We start from the raw sequence: 21547 nt of genomic DNA, 5'->3' as shown, positions 1-21547 counted from the left end.
TTGAGAGGTACTGGAACTGAGATCGGAGTAACGAGCTCGGCGACGATGGTGTTCGACCCCGGCGGAATCGGCTACAGGTTAGAACACGCTGTGGATGAAGAAACAGCTTCGCAGAAAGCAGGTCATGTCAGTGGTACAGACCCTAAGACCGTGACCAAGCTTGCCACCGCTGAGCTCAACTGGGAAGATGATGAATGCAACGAGTCCCTGAAATACCTCGCGCCTCCCTCCAAGAACCCGGCGACAGTAAGAATGAGCCCAGAGCTGCTATATGCCCGAATACCAGCTGACTTTGCAGGATGCGTGCTGTCATTTGATGGCTCAGCGAAGACGGCTAAATACGGCGGGTATGGCAGTTGTTCGTGGATACTGTGGCGCCTTCCGAATTGGGACATTGAGATTGCTGCGAGTGCGTACCTGTCGTCCACCACAGTCAACATCGCCGAGTACACCGGCATGAACAATGGAGTCTTGGCGGCGATTGACCGAGGGATAACCGATCTGATTATCGTGGGTGACTCCCGGCTTGCAATCCAGCAATCCATGGGGGTGATAGCATGCAAGAAGGAAACGTTGCAAGTGGAACTAGCTCGGCACAAGGATCTCACGAAACAACTCAACTCGGTCCGGTATCGACACATAGCGCGACACTATAACGCAGCGGCTGATTCTCTCGCTACAGAAGCACTGGAAGCTAAAGCTGGACGAGTAATTCTTGGGACGGATAAGAAAGCAGAGCTGAGAATTATTAACCGCGTAGCCGAAGAACTGTACGCCACAGACAACCCAGCGGAAACACCGATTGTCACGGCAGTCACTCGTAGCCGAGTACGCCGAGTTCACTTTGAGGACGAGCTGGATGAAGACTCGGCTAGAGCAAGAGGAGGAAGTCAGGATCATGAAGCCATGTCTACCAATCCTGGAGAATCCGCGTTTGAAAGCAGTGGAGATGAATTCGAACAAGTCAGCAGGGCGTCGACTCGGCGGATTAACCACACGACCCCGAATGTCGAAACAGGGTCGCAGATGGAGTCAGCCCAGACAGCTCAGAATGCCAACGACATTGATCCAGTGACGGTACAGACTGAGCGGAGACGACGAATCGCGAAGGCACAAGATGAAGAACTCAGGTGGGCCGATCTGAAGGCGTACCTGAGAGGTGAATTGGAGGACCTTACACACCGTCGAGCTCAGAATGCCGGCAAAGTCGCAGAAGTCTTTGTACTCAGCGAAGACGGCCTGTTATACCGCCGAGATGAAGCCCGCCGACTAGGCGAACTCGGCGAACCGAACCTCTCATTGAGATTGGTGATTCCGTCAACCATGGTCGACGAAATACTTCATAACTGCCACAACTCGATCGAAGGAGGGCATCAAGGCATCGTCAGAACGTATCACCGAGTCAAAGCCGACTACTACTGGATTGGTCTTTACGCCGACGTGGTGAAACATGTTAGGGCCTGCGAGGACTGCAATACTAGTAAGAGCAAGCCACAGCTGAGAGGTTATTCGCCGGGAAATGTGGTGTCAGACCATCCATTCCAAGTCGTGTCAATGGATTTCGTGATTCCCCTTCCTCGAACTCAGCGGGGCAATACTGCACTGCTGCTGTTCCAGGACCACTTCACGGGGTTCGTTATCGCTAAAGCTATGAATGACACCGGAGCACTCGAAGTGGCCAAGGTATTTGAGGAATGCGTCTTCAGGCAGTTCGGGGCTCCGTCTCTGATACGGCACGACCGAGATCCAAGGTTTATGAGTTAAGTATTCCAAAAGTTCTCCGAGATGATGCAGTCGAGATCAAGAGCTACGCTGAGTTACCGACCACAAGCTAACGGTCAACAAGAGAGGTCAGTCAAGACAATGGTTCAGACTATACGGGTCTACGTAGAAGACCCACTTCAAGCCGACTGGGATGACATCGCCGAGAAGATGGTACACGCTATCAACAACTCAAGAGATTCGACTCGGCGAGAAACCCCTTTCTATCTGGTGCATGGTTGGGACGCAAAGTCTACACTCAAGGCTATGACGAGTTCAATACGACGTGGACAGGGACGCCCAGTCAACTCGGCGGACGCAGTCGAGTGGCGCCGAGAAGCGAACAGACAACGAGAAGTGGCACCTCGATTAGCAGCTGAGTTCCAAGTGCGAGAGAAAGCACGACGAGCTCGAGAGCACAACGAAGCGTTGAGCAAGGAGGAGAAAAGATCCATTCCCAACACAGCAGATGACGAAGATGAAGTTGCAGAACCAGGCGATGAATCCACCAAATCCTTGTTCAAAGAAGGAGATCAAGTCTGGTTGTTTATGGAGCGAGTCAAGTCGGACCTGACCAAGAAGTTAGCCCACCGATGGCATGGACCATTCAGGGTGAAGAAGAAGGTGGAAGAATTCGCCTATGAATTGGAGTTACCCGACAAGAGTGGATATAGGTTCTACCCAGTGGTCCATGTATCACGTCTGAAGAACTCGGCGGAAGACCAAAGACGAGGCTAATCGCCGACCTCGAAGAGACTCAGCGATTTGACTTTGATGAAGAATTACTGCCTGAAGACAGCTGGGAACCAGACACAAGTACAAACCAGTATGAAGTCGAAGCAATTCTCGACGATGAGCTACCATTATCCACAAGTACGTCACGATCACAACGGAAGTTTAAAGTTAAGTGGGTCGGCTACGATGAGCCTACTTGGGAACCACTGTCAAATTTGTCATGTGGGGGTCTCCTGTTTGACTATCTACGACAGAAGAAGCGCGAAAACCGTCTGCAAATGGTGCAAGTTGCAGATGAGGATTAACAGCTATTGCACCAAAAGTTACACCAACTCAGCGGACGACACAGGCCGAGTTGAGATGGAATGCTACTGTGTCGAAACTACATAATCTGAATAATTACGAAATGAAGTCCTGAACGATACCTACGGGACGCCCAGTCAAAGGAAGAAAACTAAAAAGTCGGCGATCCGGATTCCAAGTGAGTTGAACCCGACGGAGACAACTGGGAAGAGCTCAGCGGACTCGACGATTGGGGGCGTGGCGTCGTAGCAGACGTCATCCCTTGGGAACTTGCGGAAGGAGATGCAACATTCGCAGCCGTGGCAAGAAGTATCATCGCCGAGCTAGCCAACGAAGCTGACGCCGAACCAGGTGCCTCAGGACCCGACGCGCCGGAAGTGGGCTGAGGATCCGTTCCACTGGGGAGTGGGGTGCCGAACGGAGACATACTCGGAGACGCGCCTCGGAGATTGGGAGAACCCAACCCATCGTCCGCCGAGTCGTCATCAGACGCACTCTCGCCATCTGAGCCGAGCTTACCGATCGAAGACCCAGTGAAGATATGGATGCCTTGACGATTCAGCCGAGTTGGAGCACCCGGGGCATAGGCAGGAGGCGCTTGTTCAGCAAGATCGAAATCTTCTTCAATCGCGTCGTCAACAACCTGAGGATCCATACCGCGCGGAGCGAAAAGCTACAGCCTTTCGCAGCGACGCGAGGAGATTAGCCGATTGCGTAGCAGCAGCCTCCAATCGAGACACTTGCTGTTGAGCCGACGAGAGCTGAGTTGACAAGTCGACATTGCTGAGAGCAAGCGAGTCCAGTCGCCGAGTCAGTGCGCGGTTCTCCTCCTGAACAGCTTGGTTGTCAGCTTGGAGATCGCCGATGATCGTTGGATAATCAAGAGCGGCGTAGTTGCCTTTCAAGATATCCAACAGTTCCCCCGCGGAAGCAGCATGCAAAATCGCTCGCCGCTGCACGGGATCGGAGGGCTCCACGGAACGAGTAAATCCGTAAGCCATGAGCCTCGCCAAAACGGTCAATTCTTCTCGGCGATCATGCCCTTGCTCGTTAATTCTGGCCATGAGGAGTCAAGACTCACTGGAGCAGCCGAGCTTGGCTGATTGGTGGCGCCCGAAGTGGTGTCGCCCGGCAAGCTCGGTGGACCAGGAAGGCGCACGCGAGAAGACTCTGCCGACTCCGCGTCAGACTCATGGGAAGTTGTCAGGTCAACCAGCCCAGCTTCATGCCGGTCGCTGACCCCACGAGTACCGACGGGTCGAGGAATCGACTCAGCTGGCACGCCTTCACCTCGACGAGGAGTTGGAGAAGAAGGATGGTGCCACGGGTTGTGCTGGAACAACATGCGAAGAGTAAGGAGCAGCCAAGTGAGTGACAGCGGAAGCAACGAACGTACCAAAGAAGGTGGTGGGGAGCCGCGAGACGTCATCAGCCGAGTACGGACCAACGGTGGCAGAACAAAATGAAGGATTAAGACACTCACCAGCTCGGCTCGTATCATAACCGGGGCAGTTGTGGTGTAGGGATTTCCAGATTCGACCATACGCCGACCTACTTTAGGTCAAGAATCGGCTCGGTCTGATAACCCAGAGCTTAGGAGCCAAGGATCACGGTAAGTACTCGGCGATCTGTCCGGATATGCTATCCGAACAGCCGCTGAGCTCAACGGTCGCCGGAACTCAGCTGAAGGGTCGGTAGAGATCCGAAACGACTACATTTCATTAGATATTTGTATGAGAAGCATAGGATTAAATAGGGGGGGCGCGAAAGGGCTCCCAGAAGATAACAGAGCAGAATTTTCCTAGTCCAAGACACGTGTACACTTTTCCGGTAAGTCCCTGCATAGGGCTGGATTATGCCTGCCGTCAATACTCGAGAGGCATAGCTTGTAGGGTATTGACTGGTAGCGCCAAGAGATTAGGTCGGTCCGGGTAGGACAAAGTCTCGCTACGCGCGAAAGAAAGTCCCGCATACTCAGCGGGCCGGTACGTCGGATAGCCCGGGTGCCGTAACACTTCTAGCTGAGCTGCCTCTGCGCTCGGTGACCTGTAAAAGCGCTCGCGCGCCGTCGTCCATCCTTTGGTGGAGGGCACAGGGCTGTGAACGAGCTCAGCCGAACCAAACTCGGCGGAGCTTCGGAAGTGATCTGACTTGGTTAGTCGGAACCGGGTGGAAGCGAGCCACTCGTCTGTCCCGGAAGGGCCGGACCGCGAGGAGACCACCCTCTGCGCAGGCCATACAAACCGCCGACCTAACTCGGCGATTCGTTGTGGTTTGTGTAAGGAATCCACATCTGACGATATTTGTGTGTTCTACTACACCACAGATAGACGTAAGTTTGTCCAACAAACCAGCCGGCAAGTCGACCCCCTTGACCCTTCTGTTGAGCTTAAACCCTGCAGTTGTAACAACGGTCACGCTATGATTTCTTTTCCAAATCTCATCCATAACCATTAAACTGCAAAGTTGGTAGTCATATCTGAAGGTACAAACGTGAACTGAATTAGTAAGGATTAAAACCTGGTTTATAACTGATACTCAACTTGACAAATCACCTATGTGAAAGCCTGGTGTCCAACCCGGCATAAGCCTGGAATAAAACCTGGCAAATTCCCTATGAAAATCTTACCTGTTGGTTTTGTGGGTACAGTCAACCAACAAGAGCTCTGGAAACCTGGCGAACGTGGCTCGCATACGTCTCGTAGTCAGAGAAATAGCACCGGTCTCTCCGGAAGATGTATCGTCCACACTAACAACATTGTCTTTGTCCTTTTCACAAAACTCCATAAGAAACTCTCCAGCAGCCAAATCGTCGTCTGCTTCTCCACGCATTTCATTGCGAATCTTGACTAGGAGGTTAGCCACGTCCTTGCGCGTCACCTTGTAGCTTGAATAGTCACGAATGTACTCGTAAATGCGCAAACGTTTACCGCCCGCTCGAACCATCAGCCGGAGGTCTTCAACAATAGCCTCACACATCGGTTTCTGCCAATTATGTGGATAGTTTTGGAACACCACTTCGGATAGCGCGTGGTTGTGCGTATATATAGGGTTCTTCACCTCTACAATCTACTTGTCCTTGACGAAAATACTTTCGACTGTGAATCGAAACGGACAGCCAGTACCACGAGGTCGGTACTGTTGCCGCTTTCCCATACCACGGCGCCGAGATTTCGCTCCATGGGTGCAAATATACCTGCGTCGCCACCGCGGTAAGCCGTCAGGTAAGTAGCGGACGCCCCGACCACTCTTCGCACGTTTGGACTCACGCAGCTGCTTGTTGCGCTTCGACACACTCTCTGCTTCTTGAACGACTAGATGCGCGTTCTCCTCCTCGCAGTAATTAACGCGATACCTCTCCCAAGCGTCCCAATTGGCGTGAAGCCGCTTCAGCTCCTTCCCTTCAAATGAATCTTCCTGGAGTAAGAGATCGTCGAGTGAGTCTTCGCTGCCCTCCCGAACTAACTGCGTGCCCTGGGCTAGCTGCGTCCGGTCCGTGTCTTCATTGTCGTCGCCTGAACTATCTCCTCCTCCACCGAACGTTGACACAGCTTCGTCGTCTTCGTCGGAGTCGACGTCTTCCACATTACACATTTCCGCTTCATTGTGGGCGTTCGACGCAAATTGAGAAATGAGAGGCCAGGAGAACGTTGCACCGCCCACCGTTGTACAAAATCTTAAGATTTGATTGATAGGGTAAGGGGAATCTTTGCACATCATTTTAATTTACTTTTTAATTCCATTCTGGTCAATACCGTACTGATTACTCAGTACCCTGGTCATTTGTCGCACGGCTATGTAACTGAGCCACAGGACAGGCCAAAAACGGAGAATTTGGTCATATTTCACAGTACCCCATTTAATTGGCTAAAAAGAAGAAACGAGCCCCCCAATCAGACCATCCGATTTAGCCTCATGTTAGATCCACATCTTCACGATGACGCTGTGGTCGTTCATGTTCTCCGCGGCTCTAAGCCTCTCTGTCGTCGCCGCTAGTGCTCGCGGGCCTATCATTGGCGTCTTCGCGCATCCGATCTCCCAGCACGGCGAGTACATTGCAGCATCGTACGTCAAGTGGGTGGAAAGTGCCGGAGGTCGTGTCGTCCCCATCCCATACAACGCACCCAAGCCGTATCTGGAGCAGCTACTTCCGCAGCTCAATGGGCTGCTGTTCCCGGGCGGTGCCGCCACCGCCAATGACCGCGCTGAGCGCCTATTCCAGTTGGCGCTGGAGCTCAACGATAAGGGTGTACACTTCCCGGTGTGGGCCACCTGCCTCGGCTTCGAGTGGCTCGTGCAGCTCACCACGAAGGACATGGACTCGCTCAATCAAGGTCTCGACTCCATGAACATCACTCTGCCCTTGAACTTCACTGACGCTGCGCCCACCAGTAGGTTATTCAGTCAGGCCAGCCCCGAGCTCTACTCTTGGCTCAAGGACAAACCTATAACGATGAACAACCACGAACAAGGGATCACACCCGAGAAGTTTAACCAGTATTCGTCCCTCACAGATTTTTACACTGTACTAGCCACCAATGTGGATCGACAGGGAGTTGAGTTTATCTCAGCTTTCGAGGCCAAAGAGTACCCAGTCTACGCCGTGCAATTCCACCCCGAGAAGAACAGCTTCGAGTACGGAGAATACCCGGACGGTACCCCGTACGAGGTGATTGACCACTCGCGCGAAGGAGTTGCAAGCGGCCAGTTCTTCGCCAATTTCTTCATTGATGAAGCGCGCAAAAACGAGCTGCACTTCGAGAACCCCAAGGAAGAGCGCAAGGCTCTGATCTACAACTACCAGACGTCTACCATCACGGACCCGGGCTTCGTCGAGTCGTACATCTTCAAACACGACTTTAAAATGGACTTCTGGAGCGTGCAGATGTAAACGATATGAGCTGGTTGAGAGTCTGTAGGAGTGGGAAGTGTATGGAGGTACTACAATAGTACTGTGACAGTACTATTGTAGCTACACACGGAGCTTAAAACACCTCGGCCAAGATAAACGACGTCGTCCTTGCGCCTGATGACAATAATTTGACTCCGAAGTTGCCAGCTTTCAGGTGAACATCTCCTCCAACCTTCATCGGAATACGATGCGTGGTCACCTCTACGTTGCCATGTAAAACACCCCTGATCTCCACCTCACAGTCTTCCAATGCTAATAACACAGCTTCAGTCGACAGATTGACTACAATCTCAGCAGTGGCTTGATCATCATTGCCTTGCAGTGAGAAGCGGTACACTCGACACTCCGGCTCGTTCTTGAGCAGTTCGATCCCTTTGCCTTCGTGCAGTGGCATATTTTTGTTTGGCACCACATCGACCTTCTCCTTTAGTATTTCGACTTCAATGAGGAACGCTGGCAGCTCCTTGGTGGTTGCCAAGTGGATTAACTCATCCTTGGTATGGTCACGACAGAAGACCGCTCCTTTCTTCTGCACTAGCGGTCGAGGTTCCTCGCCGTATGGCTGTTCCACAACGTCCAGCAGCGCCATGACCACGTAAATGCCGTACTTGAGATGCTGATGCCACAGACACGTCGTGAAGGGAGGGAACTCGGCACATACGAGACGCGCATTGTCCGTGCGCCAGCGCTGCTTATGCAGCGGCTCAAAGTCCACGAGAACGTAGTCGACATCGGGCTTCGTCTCGCTCTTGGGTCCCATTGCAGCACTCGAGCGATTTGGGAATGAATTGGGTTTATGCGGCTGGTCAATCACTCTGCCTCGGTCGCATTTTCCAGCGTTATTATTGGCGAAGCCTCTTGTCAATACAAAGTACAAAAGTTGCATCAATAAAAAGTAGATTAGGCAAAAGTTAAACGATTCTGTATCCGCGTTTGGTCTTGACAAGAGTCTCATCGGTGCTAACAGAGTTTACCACTTCATGATCACGCCAGAGCGATTTAGATTAATACACCTCGGCGAGAATGAACTGCACCTTGCTGGTCTTGGACGAGAGCAGCTTAAGGTTCAATTTGCCAGCACTCAGTTGAACGTCGTCCGCCACCTTTAGTGACAGCGTGCGCTCCGAGTCGACCATTGGGTCCTCTGAAACATTGGTGACTTCGACCTCGCAGTCGTCTAAACCGACCAAAACAGCGCCTGTGGGCAGGCCGAGCGAGATCTCGTTAGCCGACTGGCCTTCGCTTGAGTCGTTCTGTAGCGTCAGGCGGTATACCCGGCACTCGGGCTCGTTGTTTAGCAGCTCCACGCCCTTACTGGAATGCAGCGCCACCTGGTCATGCGGCATAATGTCCTTTTTCTTCTTAAGCAGCTCCACCTCTACAATAAAGAGCGGCGTATTATGGCTATTGATCACGTGCAGTAGTTTGTCCTTAGTGTGGTCGCGACAGAAAACGGAGCCCTTCTCTTGAACCAACGGGCGCGGTTCCTGACCGAACGGCTGCTCTGTTACGTTGAGCGGTGCCATAACCACGTAGATGCCATAGTTTAGGTGCTTGTGCCACAGACTTCGCGTGTGCGGTGGGAATTCTACGCACACGAGGCGCACGGTCTCACTGCGCCAGCGCTGCTTGTGAAGAGGCTCGAAGTCTACGAGCACGTAGTCAACGTCCGACTTGCTTTGGGTCTGCGTTTCCATCGGAGCGGCCGTTGCGGTCATGCTGGCTGGCATCTCTGCTACTTGTTTCTTGTGTCGAGGCGTGTGTCCTTCCGCGTATGTCGGGTAATGAGTTCGATCCAGCTACGTCAGAGTTGCTTGCTTCAGTTTTGATGGGATACATGTATTGCACGTCTGTCACACATGGATGGATGCGCAAGCGCCAAACACCAATCACTGAACGCGATTCGCTGTCTCATGGCGAGAAAGCTGCTAGCGTCCTCAAACGCTGCGATGCCAAAAGACATTGAGACACCCAACAGGAACGCAGCTTCCATCCAGGAACTCTTCATCTTCAGAGTTATCGCATACACGGTGGCTTTTAATATTGGAAGTGAGTATTTTGCCCGACTGGCTAACCGACTATACAATTATACCCCCCAACATGCATAAAATGGACTTAGCCGACGGTCTTGGCAACACTCGCTCGGAATTAATTTCTAATCCCAGACACAGCGCCTTGCCGAGTCGAGGACTTAGAGGCCGGGGTGGGGCAGGCCGCGCAGCGGCGCCCCCCGAGCGCAGCGCAGCAAGTGAAGAGAGGGGCGGGCCCACGGCTATAAGTCCGCAGACGAGTGCAAACGCGCTAGTGTCCAACCTTTACAGCAGCAGTGATAATAGAAATGCCTGTTTATACTTTCGTTGTCTTGTCCACAAGGATGCCTGTCATCCATTTTTTCGTTATCACCTTGTAGAAATATCGTAGATGTCGGTGACGTTCTTCCCTATTCCGAAATAGCCATCTTCTCTATTTCAGTCTCCCCGATTTAGAAGACCTCTCGTTCGCCTCGTTCACCTCGTTCACTCAAGTAGTGTTATTCAGCTCCACATCGCTTTCATTGTTGGTGGACGTAGCTGGTGACGATGACAGGGCTCATCGCTCGAGTGTCTCCAAAACATGTCCCCTTCACGAGTCCATCCAAGAGAGGACACGGTGGTGTGCAGAAGAAGCGAATCACGGGTGCCCAGCTCTTCAATCTGTTTCGTCGTATCGCTGGAGTGGCTGCTGCATTGATGTACGCGGGAATTGGTCTTCAGTCGGCGTACAAGACGATCGACGTGCTGCAAGGAACGAATATTGGAACGGAATCGTTCGGCATAATGGAAGCGAAGATCATTGCGGGGTACTGTGGCGACAGACTAATTCGAGATAGCCGCCTTGTTAAGGACGTGTTGAAAGGCAACACATCGCCAAGAACCGACACGCTTTATCTGGAGTCACCAACATCTACCTCGTTCGAAAAATGCTCTAATATCGAGATGTTTAACTCGGACATTTATAACGCTACATTCCTGTATAGCGGCTTCTTGGGTCTTGTTGCGAGCGGTTCGTACAACCTCACCATTCTCCAGGACATCGAGTTTATCATGCCTGTGGTCGACTGCACTTCTCCACCGTTATTGACGGGCGATCCAAGTTTGCTTCGCATTTACAACTTGGTACGTCGCAAGAGTGACCCGACCGATGTCCACATTGTAGCCATTTCTTTTTCCACACAAGATTACCACGTTGACGAGCAGAGTCGGCGGGGTTCTGCACTCTTGGCCTCGCTCTTCTCAGTGAGTGATATGCGTGCTACAAATGTTGACAACTACTTCGTTCTTGGACTGGACTACCCGTACACAAATGCTCCAACTTTCAGTGTGTTCACGCTGGATCGAGTGTCACCCGACGGATACTGGGAGATGTCTAGTGTTCCTCGTAATATCTCAGTGGATCCTATCATTCATGTACGTACAGCTCGTCGTCGCGGGTTCTATCTGCATGCTGAGTCGGAACAGGCAAATATGCGTAATCTGTTCTGGAAAGTTGAGGATCAGAACCCGGCAGTCGCTTTATCAGTATGGGAATGGTATGGTGAACCGGTCATTTTCGATTCGTGGGCTTGGGTACACGTATTCATGTGATCTTCGCGTGGCAGACGCTATTCTCACTAGCGGTGCTGTCGATCGTGGTATTCCGTAATCTGCGCATTGGTAAAATCTGGATCGGCGATGCTTTCGCTTCGGTATCGAATGGCACACTTATGATGCGAGGGTTGCTTGTCATGGCGTCTTGGTATGTGAATGAATTTTGGACACTCGTCGAGTTTTGCCTCCCCGGTGCCAATGCCATATCTGGCTCACAGACGATTCCCGTTCACTCTGAACTTTCGCATGCCGATTTATTGGTGATGTTTCTTAGTATTATAGGACTTATTGGACGGTTCACTAGAGAACGTATTGACCCAGCGTTCGCGCTCTTCCTGTTCGAGATTATCCACAGCAACCGACTGGATATTATTCGTGACACTTCCTTTGTGATGAAAACAGTCGTCGACTACGCCAATACTGAATACCGAGCGGGTATTGCGACAGTGACGGATGCGCAGAAAGTGTTGTCTCCGATGCGTCTGTGGACGACACACATGCTCAACGGAATCGATTTCGGGTTTTTGGCTGCTGCCTTGTTCCCCAAGGCACTGCTGGTAGCTCTAATACTAGTGTACGTTGGGCTGCGGAAGGTGTATCACCACTTCTATCCAGACCAGAAACCTACAGGGATAACAGGACGAAGCACCGGTGACCAATCATCCAATGAGAAGGCTGCCACGGCGCAGAAGGGAAACCTTACCAACTTTGAGCTTTCCACCGGAGCTGAGCTTGAAGCACGCTATGGACTCATCTCGGACTACAAAAACTACGTCTTTTTCAAGGGGCTCAAGTTCGCTTCGGCTGACGGCGTATATTGCTCAGGATACGTCGTGGCGAATGGCAGATTCCTTGTTGGCTCGAAGGATCTGCTGTCGATTATTATGATCAAAGCGTTCCGGTCTCGGTTCACAAACGTGTACGTGTATGCTGTGGATGGTAACACGGTTCAGCGTACAGCTCAGCTGGTTTATCCCGAGACTTTGAGTTGGCAGGACCTGATCTTCTTGAACATTAACATTCTCGCTTAGAGCACGTTTTATCAGGAAGAGCTCATTAAATCAATATTAATAAATTCTGTGCACTATTACCATTTTGCTCGAGTCGTATCGCACGAAGGTGCAGGAAAAGGTTGCCTGACCGATGATTCAACTCTTGACGTTGAGACCGCGAGACGGGAGCTCGAAGAATGAGACACAACGACTATGCACCAAACACTTGAGAAACGCCAGACTCGAGGACGAGAGTACATGCTGAGCACAACATTACAGACAAAAAAAATTGCTTGAACTGTTCTGTGCGCTTTAATTAAAGCTTTAGTCCCTGAAATTTAACCAAAATAGACAGCAAAACGTTCTTATGCACTGTGCTTGTTCAGTTCTCTGGTCCAGCGTATTCTTGGTGGCGAGCACTACATGTACAATGTAGATCAAGCTTTATTTCTTTGTCAAACACAAGCATCACCCAAAATTAACAAAAGTCTGCGTAGCGAAATAGGTTAATGCTGATACTGATGACCACCGCTATCGACCATCTTCTGTGTGTGTTTTTCAATCACCCGATGAAGATTATCAGCTATTGTACATCAAGGTTATAATTTAGATTTTTAAGCGTAGTATGAATGAAGTAGTAGGTATCACCTATCTACTACACACAAACGATTTATGATAATACGTGGAGGTAAAAGAGAATTGCCAGCACCCCAATTGATAAGCGCTCTCCAAAGCGGAGCTCACTTTCCTAATCTGGAGAATTATACTTGGTTGAAACTGTAGAATTATCATCATGATAAAGGTGGGCTCTAATCGTCCTTTTTCGATAGAAGACAAATTTTTGTCGTTGTTGGTCGCCCAAAATACAATTGGAGGGTTGGCGGTGAAACGGAGCATGAGTTCTGAGAATCGTACTCACTTCCAAACTTGCACAAGCGACGAGGAACCCAATACGATGAATGAATTCTCGCCTCACGATGGTTCAGGAGGGAACGATTTCCCTGTCGATGATATCTCCATGGACACGATCCCTTCATCCAATACTCTCCCTGAACATCAACCACGTCTGTCGTATCATCCAACGGGAAAGATCCGGGACAAGCGTGAAGCGCTAACATTGCCGCGGATCGGGTTCTTATTGTATCGCACTGCAGTGTTCGCGACAGCGGTACTCTACATGATGGTATCCATGGAGTCATTCGGCACGGCTCTCTTAGTGCTCCGTGGAGTTGTGTCACACGACTTACCAATCGAGACCCACTACTCCAACCTCATTGTCGACTACGTTGGCACCGCAACGATAAAAGAAAGCCCTCTGGTTCAGGAAGTTCTTGAGGGATCCACTACCCCACGCAACGACTCTCTGTACCTCGAAACAGCAACTGCACACTCGTTTACAAGTTGCTCAGAAGTGGAAAAATTCCACGCCAGAATCTACAGCAACGAGTTCCTACGCTTCATCTTCTCAAAGATGCAAATGTATGCCACCTACAATTTGTCATACGTCAATGAACTCGAGCTGATTGTACCCGTCGTGGATTGCACGTTTGACCTGCTGGTATCAGGTGACAAGACTGTTGCCCGCGTGTACTACCTCACACGCAAAAAGAGCGATCCGACAAAAACATTTATCCTATCGACGATGCTTTCGACTCAAGATTACGAGGTGGCACAACAGTTCCAAAGGGGTCCAGGGATGGTGCTTCTGGTCACGTCTATCGAAGACATGCGAACGACGCCATTGACTCACCATATCGCCGTCGCGCTGAACTATCCTTATGTTGCTGAACCTGAATTCGAGTACTCCGAGCTGAAAGGGGTCGATGGAGACAACTACTGGATTCTACAAACGCTACCCAACAAGCGGACCAATGACCCAGCCAAAGATGTACGAATGGCTCGTCGTTTTGGACGGTTCAAAGGTGACGTCACGTCACAGTCAAACATTGAGACAGCGCACTGGGATCTGTCTCGTGACCCAGCAACGGAGCTTCGAGAATGGAGATGGTACAGTAGAGCGGTGCTTCACGATTCATGGGCCTGGGCGCATGCTATCCATGGTATCTTTGCTATTAACGTCATCTTTGATCTCAGTGTGCTGGCATTCGTGATCTATCGACGCTTCCTTACGGGTCACATTTGGGTCGGAGACGCGTTTTCCACCATCTCTAAAATGCTCATGTATCGAGGCGTGATCGTTCTGGTATGCAATCAATTGAACGGGTACTGGACGATCACGAAAATGACCATATCAATTGGTGACACAATTACTGGTCAGCATGTTATCTTTTACAAACCGGAGCTGGTACAAGCCGACATGTTGGCCGTGTACATGAATCTGGTGAGCTTCTTGAGCTATCTTGCTCGCGAGCGAATAGATCCGCTATTGGCATTTGCAACATTCGAGCTGGGGTGGGGATACCGTGTTGAGTTGGCCGACTTTTTCCCGCCATTGAGAGCAAATATCGCAGACTTCGCCATTGCCGACACCACTCGAGGTCTATTAAATGTGCGACCTGGTCTTGCAGCTTTGTCACCCATGGAGCTGCTAACTTCATACGGACTCCCAGAGAACCGATCTCGAGTGGTCTCGTCGATCACCCTCTCAATCTTTAGCCCCATGGTCTTCATTGTGGCCTACATTGTAGCCAGAAAGATCGCTCGATGGGAGGATCTGGGAGGAGAGAATGGCGGTTCCCGATCCCATAAGTATAAGGTTGACGGTCTGCAACAGATCGACCTCACCTCATTCGAATCGGCTACCGGTGCGGCACTGAGGAAACGGTACGGTATCATATCCAGCTACGAGAACTATACCATGCACGACAACCAGGTTTTGGCGACTATCGACGCGGTGTACGGCAATGGGTTCTTGGTGGCCAACAACAAGTTCCTAGTGGCAACCCAAGACCTTATTCCGTTGATTCTGATGAAGATAACGCGTGTGCGCTTCACCAACATCTTCGTGTACGAGATCATTAACGGACGTGCTGTGAAGGAAACCTCACGACTTGTGTACCCGACCACCATTAAGTGGACTGACCTCACACGTCTCGACGTGATTGTGCTTTCGTAAACCGACAGTATTAAAAACTTCAAAGATTCCCATAAATATTGATTAACTTTTGAGATCCTATTCCTGTATGTCGGGTAGCTGATCAATTTTTGGCAGCTCCTTGTCACCACCGTTTTTTTCTGTCTCGCCGAAGGTTCTGCCTAAAATTAAACTCCACTCTTCTACGGCTTTGATCGGCTGGCTATTCCTGCGCCGGCCACACTAGCTCTTATCCAACAGCAAAAAAAAAACTCATTCCATCTTTATTAGCATTTGTGAAAAATACAGCAAGTGTGAAAGTGATACGAGACAAAGCATTCCTGAGTCGCTAAGTGTGATCGGAAAGCCATGGGGACGCAGAACGCGCATGTGGCACCATCGAAGGGAGCCACGGTGTTGAACAGCTCGCCGGCCCCTAGGTCGGGTAGCGGGCTGAAATCTAAAAAGAAGCGAATCACCAAGGCTCAGCTGATAAACCTCATCAGACGAATCTTTGGCGTCGGAGCAGCGCTCATGTGCTTGACCAATTATCTCAGAGCAACAATTGTCACCTTTGAAGTACTGCGGGGGTCTCCAGTCGATTCGAGATCGTTCGGTGCTATGGAATCCGAGCTCATCCTCGGATATTTAGGTGACGGCTTAATTCGTGACAGCTCACTTGTTAAGGACATCCTAGACGGAGATACAACCCCTCGTGACTATGCTCTCTTTCTCGAGAATGACACTACTACGTCAATGGAGAAGTGCAGCGGCGTTGAGCTGTTTGATGCTGACATTTACAGTAGCAAATTCCTCCGAGCCAACTTCGCGAGTGTGATCGCTAGAAGTTCGTACAACCTCACGCAACTAGCTGACTTGGAACTCGTAGTACCTGTCATTGACTGCACCTCGCCTCCTCTGATAAAGGCAGACCCGTCGCTGCTGCGTGTGTTCAACATCGTTCGCAGCAAAAGCAAGCCGACCAATATTCAACTGGTTACAACTTCCGTCTCAATCCAAGACTATTGGATCCCAGAAGCGAACCGAATGGGCCCTGCGATTGTGACGGCACTCTTTACTGTGAGTGATATGAAAGCGACGAAGCTAGATCAACACATCGTAATTGGTTTGGACTATGCATTCACACATCAACCGCTCTACGAAGTGTACAAGCTTGAAGGGTTATCAGCCGATGGCTTCTGGAACCTCACAAGTATCCCAGAGAGTATCGTCGTGAATCCGGTTAAGACCGTGCTCACTGCGCGTCGACGTGGATTTTACTTGGGAGCTGAGTCGGAGCAGTCGAATATCCGGAACCTCATCTGGAATCTGGAGAAAACTAACCCGGTGCGAGCGATTTCGCGATGGGAATGGAGAGGCCAACCTCTCATCTTGGACTCGTGGGCTTGGGTTCATGGCATTCATCTGGTCTTCTGTGTACAAACCATATTCTCATTGAGTGTTCTTTCACTCATTGTGTATCGGAATGTACGCGATGGCAAAGTCTGGATCGGCGATTCCTTTGCCTCTTTATCGAACAGTACACTCATGGTTCGAGGTCTGCTTGTCTTTGCCTCTTGGTATGTGAATGGAGAATGGACACTTCTGGAGTTCTGCATCTCAAACGCCAACGATCTTACAGGCACTCAGCTGGTGCCAATCCACTCGGAAATTGTCCACGCAGATCTCATGGTGATGTTTCTCAGTCTGTTTGGACTCGTCGGGCATATTTTCAAAGAAAGGATCGACCCTACGATCGGTGTTTTCCTTTATGAAGCCATCCACGACAACCGCCAGCCTATCGTAAAGATGGCACCTGCAATACTTAAGACCGTTCGCGCCTACTCGGACAAAGAATACCGCCTAGGAATCGCTACAGTCACCGATTTGCAACGTGAAATGTCGCCCATGAGACTTTGGACAACTGACAAGCTCACCAGCGTTGACAACAAGTTTATCGTGGCCTCGTTCTACCCCAAGTATATCCTCACCGGAACGTTGATTTCTTTCGTCGTAGTGCGTAAGATCTACAAGAAAATCTACCCGGACCCGCTCGCTCCAAGTCTTACTGGCAGAAGCGTCGATCGATCCACAAACGAGCGAGCTGCGATGGCTCAGAAAGGGAATCTCACCAACTTTGAGCTCTCGACAGGTGCGGAGCTTCAGGCTCGCTACGGTCTCATCTCGGACTACAAGAATTACGTCTTCTTCAAAGGTTTGAAGTTTGCGTCGCCTGACGGTGTCTACTGCTCTGGCTACGTGATTGTCAACGGTAAGTACCTCGTGGCCACCGAAGACTTACTGACGATCAGTATGATCAAGGCCGTCCAGACGCGCTTCATCAATGTCTATGCCTACGAAGTGGATGGCTACACTGTTCAACGCACAGCGAGACTCGTGTACCCCAACACCTTCTCGTGGAACGACCTCTTCCACCTCAATATCAACATCCTAGCGTAGAAGTTTCACAAAAAACTTAACACAAACGCGAAGAGAATGCATTAAAAAGTAGTTGTTATCTTTTGTTTCTGTACTATCAATGATAAACTCAGGCGGTTTGTATGAAGATCTTCTCTACTACGACAACGGACTGACGCTCACCTTGGCCAGATCATGCCAGGAAATTGTAGTCGGGTACACGAGGCGAGCCGTTTGGTTCACACCGGTGCCTCTTTAATCGTGTACACGTAGATGTTCGTGAACGTGCTCGAGTGATCTTCATGATGAGCAGGGACATTAAATCCTCCGTAGCAATGACGAATTTGTCGTTAGCAACCACGAATCCGTTGCAGTAGATTGCATCCCCTGATGTGAATCTGCGACCATTGATGTACGTGTAGTTCTTGTACGTCGACAAGATACCAAAGCGATTCTTCAGTACGGAGCCTGTCGCTGTCTCAAACTGCATCTGCTCACGTGGCTCCGAGTCACTGCGGAACAAACCAGAGCTTTGACGTCTGGAAGCGCTTCCATCCTGGCTGCCCACTTGAAATCTCAGAGAATAATATCTCCATAGTTTGCGCAGAACCACGTAAATCAAGATAACCAGTATAGTGCTGTAGATGAGCACAAACGTGACAGTGAGCAGCGGCCACACATTTTGATGAATCGGATGCACAGTCCAAAGGCGCATGGGAGACAACTTGGACAAGAAATCATCCACTGCCACTAGACCAAAGGTCGCTTCAGTGTTCGAATAGTCGATGAGCATTTCTTTCAGCGATGGGAAGAGTTTGGTCATAGCTTCTCGGGAGTTGAAGCCAATCTCGAAGCAAACTAACACAAAAATTGGGTCAATTCGCTCGCGTAGCAGATAGCTGAGCACGCTTACAATGTTGAGGTAGATTGTGAGCATATCCGCGTGTGCTAGTTCAGGACGATACTTGACATTATTGCTTCCATTGATACCGTCAGCGAGGGCTAGACAGAATTCGGTGAGGGTCCAGTATCCGTTCACGTGGTTAGAAATGATCACGTAGATGCCACGGTATAGTAGTGCATTCGAAATGGATGCAAAGGCATCTCCAATCCAGAAATGCTTTTGCAAAATGCTGCGATACACTAGGAATAACAGAAGACTCAGCTGGAACATTACGTCGATGGCGAAGAACAGGTGGATAATGTGTACCCAGGCCCAGTTATCGCGGATAACAGCATCGCCACGCCAGTTCCAGTACGTCAGCGCAGAGGCTGGATCATCGATTGGGACCCAATAGAAATTGATCCGGTTCACCTGCGAAGTCTCTTTATCGAGATAGAAGCCAAGCTGTCGAGCTGTAAGTAGCGGCTTTGGGGGTCTCATGAACGAATCTCGAGGTATCGTCTCAAACGACCAAAATCCCTCGGAAGTGTGATTGTAAAATGTACAAACTTCAAAGTCTGGTTTGTACTCGTACGGATAGTCGAGTGCAATTGCGAAATGGTGCGGCACTGGGTCTTCCGACGCCGTATCCTCAACTACCGAGAATTCTACCAATAACGCTGCTCCGCGTTCGTACTGTTCAGAGATATAGTAGTCCTGAATTGAAAATGACGTCGGTAGTAGCAAGACACGCTCTGTGTCGTCTTTATAGCGTACGAGGTAGTTCACTCGAGCGATAGCAGCGCTCCCACTGCGGATGACATGCAGCTGGCAGTCTACAACTGGTAGCACAAGTTCAACTTCGTCCAATAGTGAGATGTTGTAAGCCGTCTTGTTCTGAAGAACTTCGAACATCCAGCGCAAGTATTTATCGGTGTAAATGTCCACTCCCTCGCCCTCAACGACTGCCGAGCACTGCGTAAATGACGAATTCGATTCGGACTCTAGAAAAAGTGTTCCAGAGGCTTTCGGTGTAGTGGAGTCTCCCAGAACATCCACCACAAGTGGACCCTTTCGGATCGTGCTCGTTCCAGCATAACCAGCGATTAGTGGCGATACAAAGTGAATTAGACCACTATCGTAGTGCGCTTCATCTTTTAGAATGTCCAACGCAGCATCGGTCGCCATCAAGGAGATGATAATGTACCACACTGCAGCACCGAACACAAGAAGTCGATGAATGAGACGAAATTTTCGCTGCAGTGGGGTGCTGCCTTTGGCTTCGGGATCGACCGACGGTGGCCCACTTTTCGCTGCCATGACCTTCGAATCGGGCCCCATGGTCGACAAGACCTGTATGAGGAGTACTTACTGCTTAGCACTAGTTATCGGAGAAATGGGAAATTAAACCAAACTAGCCACGGAGAGGCGTCCGTTTCGATTTATGGTCACACTTGATCGCAGGGCACAGCATTTTCCAAACCAAAGTAAGCTCCATCGAATGTATGGTATTGCCATCGTCGACCTTTGTGATAAAAACCACAAATGGTAAGCCGGCCGAGGCGCTCACATGATAACTCGTCGAGAAAATATTCCCAAGTACAGGCAGTCTGCGATCCCCAATAATTTTTTTGTTTGTGGAACCGATCCCTGTTATTCGTAAAAATTCGCTACTTTCAGATATACCGTTAGCAGTGAGAAGATTTTATGCTGCAGTGGTGCTGAGGCTGTGGCTCGTTACGATGGGAGTATATCATTGATACCTGGAGCATGCTAGCGGAAAGCCATCCATCTATGCAGAATCTACATATTGTATGATACAGTATCATACACGTACATGTTGTGGATTTCGTCACACTGCGACAGTGGAGCTTCTTTGGTGGAGCGATAAATCCCGCCGAAAATCAGAAGCAGACGTTACAGCTGTTGTACACATCATCCTCATCAGCCAATCAGCAGTCTTATCGCTTTGGTCTTATAAGGATATCTGCACAAAGAAGCAAAAACATGGCCGACTAAAGAACGGAGGCACCGTACTCCGCAATATATAAGCTCCACCCGCCCAAACTGATTTTTTGCTGCGAGCTCATCATTTTTGAAAAAAGAACGAACTGGTTTTGAAATGGACGAGAGCAAGAGGCAGCCGGAGGAGCACGAGGTTCTGGCCGAAATCCACTCGGTCATTTCCAACAATCCCGAATTTGGCTCCAAGCGCGTCGCCAGCAGCATCAAGGGCAGCAATCCGGACTGGCACATCGGCGACAAGAGAGGTGCGTTCCGCTGCAAGCGCCCGATGCGCATCACTTTCATGAGATAGAAACGTCGAATGAGGCAGACGATGCGGGACACTCAATTCTCATTTGGAGACTGTATCCGCCGATACAGTTCCCAAGTGTCAAGTCTGCGGCAGATATGCCCGCCTGTTAGGCGGACGGATATCCCGCCACATTCCTGCTCTTGCTGACCGACCCTCACGTGAATGTCCTTTGTAGTGAACAAGCTTCTGAAAAAGTATAAATCTTCCAGCAGTATGAACACCGACACAGGCAGCAGTCCGTGGAATGTGGCGCCCGCCGCCACCAGTACAAACCCCGAGGCCGCGAGCCCATGGGCCGTATCCCCCTTCCAGACCAGCAACCCGTTCAAGTCGCCGGATACGTCGTCACCGCCGGCCGAGACGGAGCCAGAGCCCGATGTCGTCAGCTCTGCCGTAACGAAAGATCTGCCTGCCAAGGAGGAGCCCGTGTCTTCGGCTTTCTCGTCGGCCTTTGAGACTGCGAAGGAGAGGCTTCGGCGTCGTCAGCCTGGACGGCGGCGCCTGTTGCGCAGGCTGAAGAGACCGCACATCCGTCAGCGTGGACGTCACTGTGACAGAGACCGTGA

The 21547-nt window shown here is 50.5% G+C and overlaps 8 protein-coding genes across 8 annotated transcripts; 5 read left to right on the top strand and 3 right to left on the bottom strand.

The window, feature by feature from the left end:
- Positions 1-6736: 6736 nt before the first annotated feature.
- On the top strand, positions 6737-7690 carry PITG_07349 (gamma-glutamyl hydrolase, putative; the record flags this gene model as incomplete). The annotated part of the gene is made up of 1 exon (XM_002905231.1): positions 6737-7690. The coding sequence occupies one exon, from the start codon at positions 6737-6739 to the stop codon at positions 7688-7690; it is 954 nt and encodes a 317-aa protein (XP_002905277.1).
- Positions 7691-7784: 94 nt separating this feature from the next.
- PITG_07348 (uncharacterized protein) lies at positions 7785-8490 on the bottom strand (the record flags this gene model as incomplete). Its single annotated transcript, XM_002905230.1, has 2 exons — positions 7785-7883; positions 7947-8490. The coding sequence occupies 2 exons, from the start codon at positions 8469-8471 to the stop codon at positions 7785-7787; spliced, it is 624 nt and encodes a 207-aa protein (XP_002905276.1).
- A 101-nt stretch (positions 8491-8591) lies between these two features.
- PITG_07347 (uncharacterized protein) lies at positions 8592-9483 on the bottom strand (the record flags this gene model as incomplete). Its single annotated transcript, XM_002905229.1, has 1 exon — positions 8592-9483. One exon carries the CDS (start codon positions 9406-9408, stop codon positions 8716-8718), a length of 693 nt encoding a protein of 230 aa, XP_002905275.1.
- Positions 9484-10440: 957 nt separating this feature from the next.
- Positions 10441-12368, top strand: PITG_07346 (uncharacterized protein; the record flags this gene model as incomplete). The annotated part of the gene is made up of 2 exons (XM_002905228.1): positions 10441-11292; positions 11349-12368. The coding sequence occupies 2 exons, from the start codon at positions 10441-10443 to the stop codon at positions 12366-12368; spliced, it is 1872 nt and encodes a 623-aa protein (XP_002905274.1).
- A 1006-nt stretch (positions 12369-13374) lies between these two features.
- On the top strand, positions 13375-15405 carry PITG_07345 (uncharacterized protein; the record flags this gene model as incomplete). Its single annotated transcript, XM_002905227.1, has 1 exon — positions 13375-15405. One exon carries the CDS (start codon positions 13507-13509, stop codon positions 15403-15405), a length of 1899 nt encoding a protein of 632 aa, XP_002905273.1.
- Positions 15406-15732: 327 nt separating this feature from the next.
- PITG_07344 (uncharacterized protein) lies at positions 15733-17823 on the top strand (the record flags this gene model as incomplete). The annotated part of the gene is made up of 2 exons (XM_002905226.1): positions 15733-15777; positions 15832-17823. The coding sequence occupies 2 exons, from the start codon at positions 15733-15735 to the stop codon at positions 17821-17823; spliced, it is 2037 nt and encodes a 678-aa protein (XP_002905272.1).
- A 117-nt stretch (positions 17824-17940) lies between these two features.
- PITG_07343 (uncharacterized protein) lies at positions 17941-20005 on the bottom strand (the record flags this gene model as incomplete). The annotated part of the gene is made up of 3 exons (XM_002905225.1): positions 17941-18034; positions 18099-19921; positions 19988-20005. The coding sequence occupies 3 exons, from the start codon at positions 20003-20005 to the stop codon at positions 17941-17943; spliced, it is 1935 nt and encodes a 644-aa protein (XP_002905271.1).
- A 781-nt stretch (positions 20006-20786) lies between these two features.
- Positions 20787-21547, top strand: PITG_07342 (uncharacterized protein; the record flags this gene model as incomplete). Its single annotated transcript, XM_002905224.1, has 3 exons — positions 20787-20934; positions 21211-21374; positions 21539-21547. The coding sequence occupies 3 exons, from the start codon at positions 20787-20789 to the stop codon at positions 21545-21547; spliced, it is 321 nt and encodes a 106-aa protein (XP_002905270.1).

This window comes from Phytophthora infestans, genomic scaffold (genome assembly GCF_000142945.1).
Source record: "Phytophthora infestans T30-4 supercont1.10 genomic scaffold, whole genome shotgun sequence".
Classification (NCBI taxonomy): Eukaryota; Oomycota; class Peronosporomycetes; order Peronosporales; family Peronosporaceae; genus Phytophthora; species Phytophthora infestans.
Note: the sequence above shows the minus strand (reverse complement) of the source record. Positions and strands in the feature narration are given on the sequence as shown.